The sequence below is a fragment of the Lytechinus variegatus genome, chromosome 17 (genome assembly GCF_018143015.1).
Source record: "Lytechinus variegatus isolate NC3 chromosome 17, Lvar_3.0, whole genome shotgun sequence".
NCBI classification, from domain to species: domain Eukaryota; kingdom Metazoa; phylum Echinodermata; class Echinoidea; order Temnopleuroida; family Toxopneustidae; genus Lytechinus; species Lytechinus variegatus.
The window spans coordinates 8,465,218-8,480,138 of record NC_054756.1 but is presented as its reverse complement, the minus strand read 5'-3'; the positions used below and the strand labels follow the sequence as shown (position 1 = coordinate 8,480,138).

The 14,921-nt window shown below is 42.2% G+C and overlaps 2 protein-coding genes across 2 annotated transcripts in view; both read right to left on the bottom strand.

Annotated features, from left to right (window-relative positions):
* Positions 1 to 8,169, bottom strand: part of LOC121430553 (neurocalcin homolog) — a 53,582-nt gene extending 45,413 nt beyond the window's left edge. Inside the window, exon 1 of the mRNA XM_041627864.1 lies at positions 8,090 to 8,169. The gene's annotated coding sequence lies outside the window, so the exon portion shown is untranslated. The remainder of the gene's footprint in view (positions 1 to 8,089) is intronic.
* LOC121431212 lies at positions 1,031 to 2,044 on the bottom strand. Its single transcript, XM_041628722.1, has one exon. The coding sequence runs from the start codon at positions 2,042 to 2,044 to the stop codon at positions 1,031 to 1,033; it is 1,014 nt and encodes a 337-aa protein (XP_041484656.1).
* Positions 8,170 to 14,921: the final 6,752 nt, after the last annotated feature.

Below are 14,921 nucleotides of genomic sequence, written 5' to 3'. Positions count from 1 at the left end.
AGGAACCACGAAAATTAGGGAGAGGGGGAAAAAGCCGCAGCTGCTTTAAGCGCCGAAGCAGCAAATCTCGCCTCACTGGACGGAATGTCCTTCAAGTAGAACGAAGTGAAGGAGTTAGATGAGCGCCAAAAGGCGGCTCTCAAAATGTCCTCGAGGGGAATGCCCTGGAAAAGGGCCCATGACGAACTAATGCCCCTAGTGTCATGGGCCTTAGGCCTGGTTGTATCCGACAACAAGGCACCCGTGCCCGCTGAGTTGATGGCCTCAACAATCCATCTAGAGATGGTGTCGCGGGATGCTGCTGAGAAGGGTTCACGTGAAATTACAAATAATTGATCTGAACTCCTAGACGATTTGGTGCGATCCAAGTACCACTTCAACGCCCTCACGGGACACCACAATCTATCCTCTGAAATAGATGAAAAACTAGACAGAGGGGCCAGGAAGATTTCAACTGAACCAGACGACATGGTTTGATTCTTTGCGATGAACGAGGGGGTCGGAATTAACCTAACACCCCGTCTCTCCCAGCGAATGTGTCCCGGGGAAACACACAGGGCATGGAGAGAACTTCGCCTTTGGCCCGAAGCGATAGCCATTAAAAACGCTGTTTTGATAGCTAAGTTATGGAGAGAAGCCTCCGCTAGGGGCTCAAAGGGCGGTTTTGCAAGGGCCTTAAGAACTGCAGACAAACTCCACGACGGGGCTAAATATTTGACTGGTGGCCGCTTCACGAAAAAGGATTTTAATAAATCCGTAATGACTGACGAGTTAGATACAGAAGAGCCATCCGCGAAACCGCGGTGCGTCGCTGCAATCGCGGACCGATAGCCCCTGATAGTTGCGATCGCTTTGCCTTTATCAAAAAGGTCAACCAGAAAATCTGCGATCGACGCAATCGAAGCAGAGCGAGGATCGAGTGAGCGTTGATTGCACCACTCTGAAAAGATGCCAAGTCTGGAGTTGTATAAGCCCAACGTGGAAGCACGCCTGCTTTCCGAGACAAACTTGGCTGCCCAATCCGACAGGCCTAGGGCCCGGGCATCCTCCCCGAGAGCGGCCACGCAGTCAAGTGTAGTGACTCCGGCCGCGGATGCCTGATTCCCGAGAGGGGCTGGGAAACTAACTGACTTGTCGGAGGTAGAGTGAGAGGATCCCCCACTAATAATTCCAGTAGTTGGGGGAACCACGCCCTTCCCGGCCAGTTGGGTGCTATGAGAAGTACCCACGCCCTGTCCGCCTTCACCTTCCGGAGGACCTGCGGGATCAGGGAGAAAGGCGGGAAGGCATAGCACCTCTGATGTCCCCAGTTCATTGAGAAAGCATCGAGATGTGACGCTTCCATCTCGTTTACTCGAGAGCAGAAGACTGGGAGCTTCCGATTCAGCGCTGTTGCGAACAGGTCGATGTCCAGCGGTCCCCAGCGGTGGAGAATCGACCTGAAGATCTCTGGGTTTAGTGCCCACTCGGAGGGGAGGCAGCGCCCCCGAGAGAGGAAGTCGGCTATGAGGTTGTCCCTGCCCGGTATGTACGAGGCAATCGGGACAATCTTTGTTGCACGACACCACTTCCAGAGACCCGCAGCCAACGCGTCAAGAGAATTCGACCGTGTGCCCCCTTGCCTGTTTATGTAGGCTGCCACAGACCTGTTGTCCGTGCGGACCAGCACTGTCCGCCCGATTAGCTTGTGCTGAAAGTGGCGAAGTGCGTTGGACACCGCTTGCATCTCCAACACATTGATGTGAGGGAGGGCGCCTGGATAAGCCCAATCTCCGGACACCATCTCCCCCTCGCAGTGGCCTCCCCAACCGGAGAGCGAGGCGTCGGTGGTCACTGAGGCTGACGGGAGGGGAGTCTGTAGTGGCTTGCCCTGAGCCACGAATGCTGGGCGAGTCCAGGGCGCTAAACTGCGACGGATAGTCAGTGGCAAGGGAATCCGAGAATGCAGTGAGTCTACTCCGGGGCTGTAGTAGCGGAGAAGATGTCTTTGGAAGGGCCTCATATAGAGACGACAATCTTGCATTATGTCTACTAAGCTGGCCATATAGCCTAGTAACTGAAGCCAGACACGGGCTTTCACGTGACTGCGCCCCCTTAGGGAGCGGGCGAGAGACGTGATCGACCGCACCCTCTCTGGGCTGGGTCGAGCGAGCTGATTTGGTATATCTATCCTCGCGCCCAAATACGTGGGAACGCGGGAAGGAGTGAGCTCCGATTTCTCCCAGTTGATTATGAACCCGAGGTTCTGAGTCACCCGTAGTAGCAAGGAGAGGTGAGCTTGTAACTTTACCTCTGAGTCTGCGACAAGAAGCCAGTCGTCTAGATAGACGAAGAGTCACAGGCCTTGGTTTCTCAAATAGGCTGCCACGGTGGTGACTATGCGTGTAAACACTCGGGGCGCCGGTCGTAGCCCGAACGGGAGGGCCCGGAATCGGTAAGTCACGCCGTCGAATTGAAAACCCAGCAGGTCTCGTGAAGCTGGGTGGATGGGAATGTGGAAGTACGCGTCGCGTAAATCCAGGGACACTGCCAGGTCCGCCGCCTCCAGTGAGGGGAGGATCGTGGCTAACGTTTCCATCCGGAAATGTTCGGTCGGAATGAATGTATTGATTCTCTTCATGTTGAGAATCATTCTCAATTTGCCCGAGCGCTTGGGAATGACGAAGATCGGGGATAGACAAAGATTGGGGTTGTCTGTCACCCTCTCTATCGCGTCCTTCTCCACCAGTGCGGCGATTTCGGCCGCAATGTACTGATGGTGGAGGGTGGAGGAAGGCGGTGAGGCGATGCGAATCGCGCCGTGCGGGAAGGCTTCTGTTTCTATAAAGAAGCCGTCTCGCACGACGGATAAGATATATGCGTCTTCCGTGATTTCCTCCCAAGCCGGGAGAAAATGGCGGAGACGCCCGCCTACCTTGCCCAGCGCTCGGGGCAGCATGTCAAACCGACTGCTTCGGTTTGGGCGGCGCCTTCGAATTGGGTCGCCCCCCTCTTCCCCTGCCCCTGCCTCTGACTTCTCGCTGGTCTCGAGAGACTTGAAAGTTACGAGGCGGCGGTGCTGGAGCCCGGCGTCTCCGGGCAGCAGCAGAGCGGGGGTGGGTTTGCGCCCTCGGAGCTGGAGGCTTCCTCGTCGTGGGAGCCGCCGGGCGCTTGGGTCTGAGCTCCTTAATAAGCTCTGACGCCTGCTTGCGACCGTCGACCTCCTCCTTGAGGAGGGAGGCCGCTGCGCCCCCGAAGAGGAACTTGTTGCTTTGGGGGATGCCTGGGAGGAAGTTAGCGATTTCCTTGGGCGGGATGCCGAGTTTGCTAAGCGCCCTCTCCCGCCGGGCATTGGTTACGAGGGACGCAGAAAAGGATAATTGCATCCATAAGTCGCCAATCAGAGAAAGTAACGCTTCATCTAAGGCGACCGCGTCACCCTCCGACACTCCCAAATCAGCCGATTGAGCTCTGAGAGCCATTAGGGCCCCGAGGTACGCCGTCAGGCGAAGGGCCGAGCGGGTTTGACGCTCATATGCTACCTCCTGTTTTTCCGACGAGTTGTGCTGGTTGGCGGAAAAACGGGTCCCCAATCTCGCCCCGATACGATCGAGTTCTGGTGAGAATGATTTGGGCATAAAAAATGCTTCTTGGTCCTCCTGGACAAAGGTAAACTGTCTTCCATAAGACTTCTGTCCTTTGTTCTTAACCAGTGGGGAGCTGGCTAGAGCGGCAGCATTCTCAAAGGCCGACTTGAAGTCCTTGGTTAATCTAATGCCTTTCGACGCCTGAAGCGGCGGGGCAAAAAATAAGGACTCCCCTTCTTCATCAAGACCCCCGCTTGGAGGGTAGATGTGAGGCAGATACTTCTCCAGCAGCGCCTGGGCGCATACTGGAGAGTCGGCCGTGGGAGGGTTATCCTCGCCTTCGAGAGACTCCTCGTAAGGGGAGTCTCGCTCGTTCAGATCCGGGAGGATGTCATGACAAGTTTCCTCCCCTGGAGGAGCCCCGAGAGCCGCGGGGGCCGTACGGCCTCTCGGTCGGCTCTCAGGGAGGCAAGGGCGTCCCGTATGCGTCGGGGTGGACTCGAGAGATTCAACCGAATCGCTCGAGGATTCCCCGGGTGTCTGGTGGTTATCTCTCACTTGTCTCGCTTGATGCTCGGGGGCACCAGCGGGGTGAGTAGAGGTAGAGGTCGAGGGTGGGACGAACCCGCACCGCTCGAAGGCAGAATGCAGCAGCATGAATAGCTGTGACATCTGACCACCGACACAAGGGTCTGAAGGAGGAATGCCCCTGGCAGCAGGGCTGGCCGACCTCTCCTTCGACCTCTTCTTCTTCTTCTTTTTTGCGGGCTCCGCCGGCGTGGCCGGAGCAGAAGGCACAAGAGGCGCGGGTGATCTCTTACGATTTGCCGCCCCTGGCAGGGCGGCCGCCAACAACGAAAAATCACCCGAATCTGACGGGGTCAGATTGTGGTCACAGTCTGATGTGTGACGCCTCTCGCGGTCAGGGGCTGGGCGATCTCTCCCGATGCTGTCAACGGAGGACGACTTATACGGCAGAGATCCTGACCTGTGCCGGGGGGAGAGAACCGCACTCTCCCCCCGGACTTCTGGTGACCCGGTAGCCGGTGGGTCGCATAGCCCTATGGGTGCTGCGGCGGCAGGACCTAGTTTAGGCTTGGAAGCCTTGGCTACCACTTTTTTCTTTGTCGAGGCCGAGACTGTGGTGCCACGGTCTCGGCCTTCCTACTCTTAGCATCCGACCGCAAATTCGGAATGCTGAACGACGCACCCTCATACTCACCGCCGCCGGTGGAGGCGGTCGATTTCTGGACACTTGCAATCGGGACGATCCCCGTGGGGGACACCGGGTCCTCTGGGGCTGTGTTAGTCCCGTTCATCGGTGCCTCTCTCTACCCTGAAAAAAGAAAAGAACAAGAATTTTTTTTTTTTTTTTATATACCAAGATCTCGCTTGGGAGACCGGAGTGGTCTTTCTCTCCTCCTATAAGAAGTTTGTTTGGGTAAACAGAACAATTCAAAAGGGGAAGGGTAGGGAGGAAGAAGAACCTAAGAATAGTTTAGATATCTTGTAAGGTTCTTAGGACACCTATATAGAAATCGGATAAAAGGGATTGAGAACTTTTACGATAATTTCCAAGAGAAAAAACGTGACCTCCTGTGAAAAGGTAAAGAATACAGAACAGGAGGAAGGGGGAACGTCTCTAGTAACGATTCCAAGAGGAGGAACGACACAGAAAAAAAAAATCTCAAAGAAGAATCGTAGAGCCCGCCTGTCGAAATAAAAAAATATAAGACTAGGAGGGGAGAGGGAATTGAATGAAGAAACAATTCCGGGAAAGGTCAGAAAAAAAAAAAAATTTCTAACAAGAAGAAGACCCCACCTGCAAAAAAAATTTTTTTTTTTTGGGGGGGGGGTTGAATAGCCAATCAACCCAGATAAATTCGCTTAAGTCGAATTAAAAACTCCCTGTAGGAAAAGGAGGGGGTTTTAAGTTCCGTCTGTGAATAAAATCTTAATCAAGAAAATTTATTCAGAGAAGAAAGGAACAAGAAATGAGCTTAAGGATCCGGCTGTGAATAAAAAATCAATCAAGAAATTTATTCAGAACAGGAAGGAAAAAGAATTGAGTTTTAAGATCCGTCTGTGAATAAAATATCAATCAAGAAAATTATTCCGAACAGAAAGGAAAAGGAATTGAGTTAAGATCCACCTGTGAATAAAATATCAATCAAGAATTTTAATCAGAACAGAAGGAAAAGGGAATTGAAGAATTAATCAATCAATAATCAATCGAAAATCTTAATAATCAATTCCGGAAAGAAAGGAAAAAAACAGAGTTGTAGATCCCAACCTGTAAAAGAAATAACAAGAACACCCACTGCAACAAGTGTAGAGGTTGTCTAGAAAATAATTCAAGAGAACGGCACTAAAAACTACCACACTTTGAACGTGAAGAACAATAACCGTGGCAGGAGAAGGTTTGCTGCCACGTAGGCAGATTAAACCCGGTGCCTCGCGAACGCGCTAGCGAAGCGGCGCGACGAGGGGGGGGGGTACGAGGACCCACCGCCGAGGAACGTGTTTCAGCGTGAAGAGTCCAAACGTTAGGAAAACAAAATAAGTGTCACAAAAAAACACGCTAAAAAGTCGCGCCGGGTGTAAATCCTGAACACAATCTAACACACAAATGGGAAGATTGAAATTAAAAGGGAGAATGCACAAAAGATAAGCAAAAAGAGTATACCAAAGATCAAAAAAGATTTGAAATTTGGGAGACTTATCTGAGCACGTCTGATCCGTAGGCTTGCCGAAAGCAAAAGAGGAAGATGGACGCTAATTGCGCGGTGTTCATGGGTAGTAAGCCTGAACGGGAGAGGGCGCGCGCGCGCTTTTTAAATCCTTGGGAGTTCTATTCGGGTATGGCAGTCCAGAAGGCTGAACTAGCAAATCAAGTAGATGTATGGAGTTATTGAAGTAAATCATGTTTTTTCTCAAAATGCACAAAAAAGCAACAGAAATTAATCCCAAATCCTCAACAAAATACGAATATCAACTGAAAAAACACGATCTCACTTTGCAACAACAATCATGACAATCAACACATCGTAACTACACTCGAGCCTCTCCATCACTCGATCGTATCCAAATTAGTTTACACTTACGTCCGCATAGGTTTGGTCATAATATAATGATCATAGTGATTATCAAATCCAAAATGGGGGATATTCGGAAGTTGTCGACTGCTCAAAACGATGTCCGAAAAGTCCCCAAATCAGCGATAAAATCCCATTTAACAATAAAATAATGCTAATAATATGAAAGGTGAGAATATATTCATGTTGATTATGTTTCCCTAAATATATTATGAGCTCGAATCTCTTCGATTAATATGGATTTTTAAGCGATGTTCGTACATTGGTAGATGCAAATTTGAGCAGCGCTAGCATTTTGACATCGCTACTCGTTCCGTATTTGTTTTCTATGTAAACGGAATTGTCAATTTTCCTTGTACACAAAGTCTATGGGGACACGGAATTTCCGTTTTCAGACATGCTGAAACGGAATTTGAGATTTTCTGAAACGGAAAAGGCAATTTTTAGAAATGGAAAATCACTGTCCCTAAAGCAGGTGCATACCAATTAACAATGTGTATGGTCAGGAAAATAACGACCAGCGTTTTCCTAAAAAAAGGTGATTTCTGGGGGACCTTTCTGGCATATCAAATCTAAAATGTTTATAGACATACACCAAAATAACAGGGGGAGGAGGGCATTCAGATTAGGGTATGTGACCCCAAAATCTGAGATTCATACACTATAGCTTGAAAGTTGCCTATGGAATTATGGTCTTAGAGGGGAAGTTCACCCTGAAAAAAACTTTGTTGTAAAAATAGCAGAAAAATTAGTAAAAAATATTGGTAAAGGTTTGAGGAAAATCCGTTGGAAAGTAAGAAAGTTATTAGAGTTCAAAGTTTTGGATTTGTGACGTCATAAACGAGCAGCTGCCCCATGTGTTATGTAATATAAAATGCATGAATTTCAATTTTATTATGGTTCCTGATGACTTAATTTTGTTTTCTATTCATGATCGGGTGTGAAATGATTTGTCTATTGATATATAAAAGGTACAGTGAAAACCATTTTCAATTTTCTGAGAAAATGAAATTTCTTTGATTTTTTACCATTCGCTATGTATGAATGCTGCTCGCATATGACGTCACAAATCAAATAATTGAAATTCTAATAACTTTTTAATTATTTGATGAATTTTTCTCGAACCTTCGGCAATATTTTTTTTTTTTTCTGCTATTTTTACAATAAACTTTTTGTCAGGGTGAACTTCCCCTTTAAGAATTATAAAGTTAGATGGCCCTGAGCAAATGGAGGTGAGTGGATACAGTGTAACATCTCTTCTCTAATTTGCATATTGACCAGGATGTGCATATAAATATTCTAAAGACTATGAATTTTAATTAAATTTTCAGCAATATACTTGCTTGATTTTCACTTTCTGTTCAAATAAGCTTTTTGCTGGGCCAGACTTGCCCTTTAAATTTAAGCCATGTTTTAATGTAAACTCACCAAATGGATGATGCAGGGAGTACCGTACCCACTGTTGAAAGTTCCTTCTGAGTCCAAGCAAATATTATTCCAAGAAAATCCTGCAAGGAGAAAAAACGTAAAAAAGGATTCTCCAATATTTGAATGACGTTAATCAATACTAGCTGAAATCATAAAAATGGAGAGAAAAAAAATTGAACACATCTCGGTCAAAATGCTTGGTAGGTGTGCTTGAAATGGGAAACATGTTTGCAAATTTAAATAAACGCCTAGCCAAATGACAAAGTGCCACAGACTGCAGTGGGATCTGAACCCCAGACCCTGTGGTTCAAAGTCCAGGGGTGTTTCCACTGAGGCACAATTTCTTCTTCTGTTTTTCTTAAAACCAACTTTACATTCAGGTGAACTTCCCCTAGAAGAAACTTGATTGAATGCATTGTCGGAACTAGCAAATGATTAATGGAAGTTATTTATGATTGGGGATTTCAAGCCTTGATTGCTCCCACCAAGATGCACCTGTGACCATACAGGGATGCCCGGAGGTGAAAGGCCTTTATAGAGTGTAAAAATGTACATGCTTTTCACACTTATCTGGCCATGTGCTGCCCTCGCTTGGTGGACAAAACAAAGTGATCTGAAATTAGCAGGATTGACTGGCTTGGAACAAATCCTATTAAGGTCACACCAAAAAACTGACTCCAAACAAACCGATGGTATGCCTTTCAAAATAATGTAATCTAGCTTTATCATTTTCCTTGGTTGGACTGTACCATTTAAAGGTCAAGTCCACTCCAGAAAAGTGTTGATTTGAATAAATAGAGAAAAATCAAACTAGCATACTGCTGAAAATATTAAAATCAGATGTAAAATAAGAAAGTTATGACATTTTAAAGGTAACTTATTTTTCACAAAACAGTGATATGAACAACTCTGTGACATGCAAATGAGACAGTCGATGATGTCCCTCACTCACTTTTTCTTGTTTTCTTATTGTTTGAATCATACAATATTTCATTTCTAACATATTTGACAATAAGGACCAACTTGACTGAACTATATAAATGCTAATTCCACATGTTTAGGGAGGAATTAATTGTTTTTCACTTAGCAATGAAGAGAAAATGAGAATATTTCATTTCATAAAATACAAAAGATATAGTTAGTGAACTATGTCTTCAGTTTCCTCATTTGCATACTGACAAGGATGTGCCCATAACTGTTTTGCGAAATTAAGTATAACTTTAAAATGTCACTTTCTTCTTTTACATCCGATATTGACGAAATTTTCAGTGTTTTGCATTGTGAAATTGCTGAGACATGACCAAAATAAGCACAGAATTCCATAAAATGTCAAGTATTTTTCCAAGTAATATTGATAAAGATAAACTGTCCCAAATATGTGTTTTTGTGTTAGTCATCTTCAGAATTAACGGTTTTCAGCTAAGATTTCATGATTTCACAACTTTGATGAGTTCATTTCAATGTACCAGATCTAGATCTATGACAATATGGTGTAGATAACCTACCCAATGGATGAATATGTATCATTTTTTGTCCCTCATTTCTTGATACAATTTAACCAAAAGTGAACTTAGGATCAATCAATCAATTTCATTAACCACACTATTTCATTTTAAAGCCATTTGCTTTTACATACATACATATATATATATATATATATATATATATATATCCAAATTTACCCTTTTCCCCTTCCTTGACATCAGAGAAGGTGGAAAATACCACAACTTTTTAAACTGATTTGAATTAAATTAAATACAATGTAGCCTAATTAACAGCAGTTGTCTATAAGGGTTCAGAATTTCACAACTGAAATCCAAATGACTGCATCTGACATGTTTTGTTTTGTAAAGTGATTGTGGCAGATTCAGGACTTTGAAAGAGAGAGGGTATTTATAAAGAACATGCAACTTTGAGAAAAATAAAGGGGCACAGATGATGATTCTCTTACAAATAGCTTAATTTATATGAAGGATTACGTTCAAATGGGGGAGGAGGACATCCCTTGTGCCCCCCCAGGATCCACCTGATCGTAAGAATTTCAGCCACAGAAGGCGTCAGTCCCACATACTTGCATGTGCGTCAGCTACTCATTCCCTGGTGTCAGTCCCACACATAATGGGTCACGTCAGCCACTAAACTCCTTCATCACATTCATATTTCAAGGAGGGTTTATATTGCTCTTGCCTTGTTGACTACATGTCCATAAATCACACCAAAGAGTGACAGGGTACTTCATCTGCGAATCCTTTCAAGGAGAAACGACCCCGTTGATGGCAATAATATCATAGATATCTGCTCTACTTTTAATAATTGATATCTAGTGATGTTTTATTGATGTGATACATGGATTATGGCAGAGGTAGAGTGTATAAGCAGGCAAAAAATCTTCTTTTTTTATTTCTGGGGGCTACTTTCTACAATCTAATGTGTAAGCCTGCAGCGTTGGATAAGCTTTAAAGGGGAAGTTCACCCTGAAGAAAACTTTGTTGTAAAAATAGCAGAAAAAATAGTAAAAAATAGTGGTGAAGGTTTGAGGAAAATCCGTTAAAGAGTAAGGAAGTTATAAGAGTTCCAAATCTTGGATTTGTGACGTCATAAACAAGCAGCTGCCCCATGTGTTATGTAATGTAAAATGTATGAATCTCAAATTTTGTACGGTTCCTGATGACTTAATTTTACTTTCTTTTCATGATCGGGTGTGAAATGATTTGTCTATTGATATACAAAAGTTACAGTGAAAACCATTTTCAATTTTCTGAGAAAATGACATTTCATTGATTTTTTACCATTCGCTATGTAGGAATGCTGCTCGCATATGACGTCACAAATCAAATAATTGAAATTCTAATAACTTTTTAATTATTTGATGAATTTTTTTCAAACCTTCGGCAATATTTTTTATTATTTTTTTCTGCTATTTTTACAATAAACTTTTTGTCAGGGTGAACTTCCCCTTTAACACTGCAATGAATGGGGATTTTCCAGCAATCTATTAATTTTCCAGGGGGGTGTTTCACAAAGATTTAAGTATAACTTAAGACGTACATGATATGCACTGCATTATCTTATTGATAGATACGCATTCATACGCGTCCTCATGACACAATCTGACCAATGCGGTCAAGCCTTTCATACCGTACGCAACTTGGTATTTAAGTGCGACTTTAAGTCATACTTAAAGGAGAATGAAACCTTTGGACCAAGATAGATTGTGTGAAAACAGAAAAATCAAAGAAACAGATCAACGAAAATTTGAGAAAAATCGGACAAGTAATGAGAAAGTTATAAGCTTTTGAATATTGCAATCACTAATGCTATGGAGATCCTCACATTGGCAATGCTACAAAGATGTGTGATGTCACTCTTGAACAACTCTCCCCATTACTTTAGTATATATTTCACATCAATTGCCTCTTTTATTACATCTATCAGTAGAACATGTATTCTTTCTATAGGAGGGCATGTAATACAGATTTTTAAAGAATACATCATGGATAAAGAGTTTGTATCACCATACGAAAAAGCAAGAAGACACATTTTCAGGGTATTTCATAGTCCATCAAAGGGAAAGTTGTTCATGTGTTACATCACACATCCTTGTCACGTTGCCAATGGGAGGATCTCCATAGCATTAGAGATTGCGATATTCAAATGCTCGTAACTTTCTCTTATTTGTCCGATTTTTCTTAAACTTTCTTTGTTCTTACTCTTTGATTTTTCTGTTTCGACACAAGCCTACTTGTTCCAAAGGTTTCATTCCCCTTTAAATCTTTGTGAAACATCACCCAGGGCTCTTTTGAGCCTTTCACGTGTAATTTTTCCATGGAGTATAGTACAATAATGCAACAGTATTATTATTGGTTATCATCTTTCTGTACACTCAGAAGCAAGGGCAGTTTCTAGACTCTGGAAAATGGCAACAGGATTTTTTTAATTTTTTTTTCATAAAAATTATACATAGGCCTACTCAACAATACAAAACAAACGAATAACACTAAAAATATTAGAGTCAACGTTCTTTTAACTTGCAAAGTCCACTTTCTTTTTAAATGCATGGAGCTACTGTATGGTAACTCCATGTTAAATGCCAAGTCTAGTTTAGACAACACTTAGAAACAAATGAATTCAATTTCTTCAGTTCAGCTAGTCCATAGCAAGAAAAAGGCAAAACTATTGTGGCTTAATGCAGGAGTAGCGTTCTTTCATCTTGCAGTCGTCAGCACCCAGTCCACGCTTCTCTTCACTTTAATATGTACTGTACCTCTTTTTGGGCAGATTCTCTTGCAAAAGTCTATTCTACGTGATACACCTCTATTCCTCTCATATCTCTCTAAAATATACAATCATGCAATAGCACTAACAAATGGAGAGATCTTTTGTACGGTGGGGGCGCCGTGTTCTAGTGGTTACCACAAATGTCTTACAATCAGAGGGACGTGGGTTCGAATCCCAGTCATATGTTTTCCTTCAGCAAGAAATTTACCCACATTGTGCTGCACTCAACCCAGGTGAGGTGAATGGGTACCCAGCAGGATTAATTCCTTGTAATGCACTGAGAGCTGAAAGGCAGCTCGAGCTAAATCTGGAGTAATAATAACAAAGCGCCTCAGAATAGATTCTTTCTAGATAGATGGTGCTATATAAATATGGTAAAAGTGTGACTGTGATCGAAGCTAACTATTCACAACAGCACCTCATTGCAGCTCCTAGCGAACTGACATATTTCTCAAACTTTTCACATAACAAAAATACCGCCCTCTAAGATTAACTAAGTTATACAACTTGTTATGCTACAGTATTACGAATAATAAACTAATGGTGAATGAATGCTGGAAATGAGAAAGTAAAGAGGGTGTCATCATGATACAGACAAGTGTCACACACAACTTTTATACACATAAGATTAATTTCAGGTACAATTCAGTCATTTTTAGATCAATATTCATTTTGCTAATTTCATAATGCCAAATGGTCAACTTGTGGTTGTCATGAAACTGGATTTATTATAATAAACAATAAAATGATATCAAAATAAAACCATTCTTAAATATATCTTTCAAAAAGATATTTTGACCTTAATACAAAAATCTAATTTCCTGTCTGATTTTGACATAGCACTCTGAAAATATCTTATTTCACCCTTTTCTTTTCTTTCTTTCTCCTTTTTTCTAAGTTGATAAAAAATTTTGGGGTCCATGGACACCCAAGCTCCCCTATCTGTACACCAACTTTATGAATATTCTTATTAAGTGCATTGCCATACTTTTATCTAAATGCAGTTAGATAAATGGCAAGTTGGTTGAAAAGAAAAATCGTTACCTGAAGTACAGTTATGGATAAAGTGCATTTGAGAACCTATCTAATCCAATATGTATCAACTAATCAATACCAATTAAATCAAATTTCATTAGATTGTTGAACTCTTAATAGACCTAATAAACTTCATGCCAGTATATCAAAGCCATTTGATTTCTAGGACAAGATCTTCAAGACCTTTATGTAAGTCACCTCAAAAGTCACCTTGACACTCAATTGTAGCACTTACAGTACACTTCATTGGAAGGGCAAACCAAATTAAATTTCAAATTGTTATCAGAAAGAAATAAAAGTGTAGTGCTTTATTCTTAAAAGCTAAATCAGTTATTTCAAGAGATTCTTTTATTTACATGTATACAGATTATCTAACTTTATTCAGGATTTATAAAAATATTGTCTAGCTGCTAATACTCTAATCACCATTGCAAACCTTTAAAATCAGACTCGAATCACTTGAGATTTTTAAGCTTATCAGTGGCTTAATAGCTGCTGCAACAATAATGACTGTACTTTAAAGGGTTATAAGCATATTAGTTAACACTGTATATAGAGGGAAAATAATCACTTTCCCTATAAAGCTAAAGCAATGGGATCACAGAAATCTATTAAGAGGATATCGGCTGAAAATGGGTATAACAAATGTTGTGCATATATATACAGTGTATGCTTACACGTCCAGTGGCGTACGCAATAGGATGGTTACAGGGGTTCGACCCCCCCTTAAATTGAATCCCTTTCAAATAATAATATTCTACTTTTATGAAGAGCATGACACATTTGAATCAGGGTGCTACATAAGCACTTGCCCGATTGCTCTGGGCAAGTAAAAGTTAGAGTCTGGCAAGTGTTTTGAAGTTAAGACCAAAACTACCTGTCCAAATTGGGCACGCAAAATTCTCACAGTAGAACGACCAAATACTTGTTTTGGTCATGGCAGGCAAGATAAAATCACTTTGGAAAAAGAAATGCAATAAACTCTGTACTCTGTGGTCATTTTTATAATTAAAAAAAATCAATTTCCGCATTACTGATCTGAGGTTTACCACATATATACAAGATTTATCATTTATCCCCTTTAGAAATCAATAAACAAATAAAAAAGTTACTTGAAAGGAAACAACTACACATTTCTTGTGCTGCATACTTAACCAATTCAATCAATTCTTCTGATATACATGTATATATTTATAAATATATATTCCACATTTTGCTTTAATTGTTGCACAGTTCATGAATCTTTATACATTTGATAGGTCATCTAGATAATTTTGATTGATGACAGGTCAGTAAGTATTTTTCACATTCTAATCGAACAGATGGTCTTTCACATAGATTGACATTACACATCTGCAAAATTGATACTATTGAATTATAGTAGTATCAGTACACCATATTGAATTTTCCCTTGAATGCAACCTATTGCCATACTAACTAGTCTGACAATTTCAACATGTGCGCAATCCCCTAGACTTTCATCCATGCATTAACCAATTTCCCAATCAATAGTTGTGTT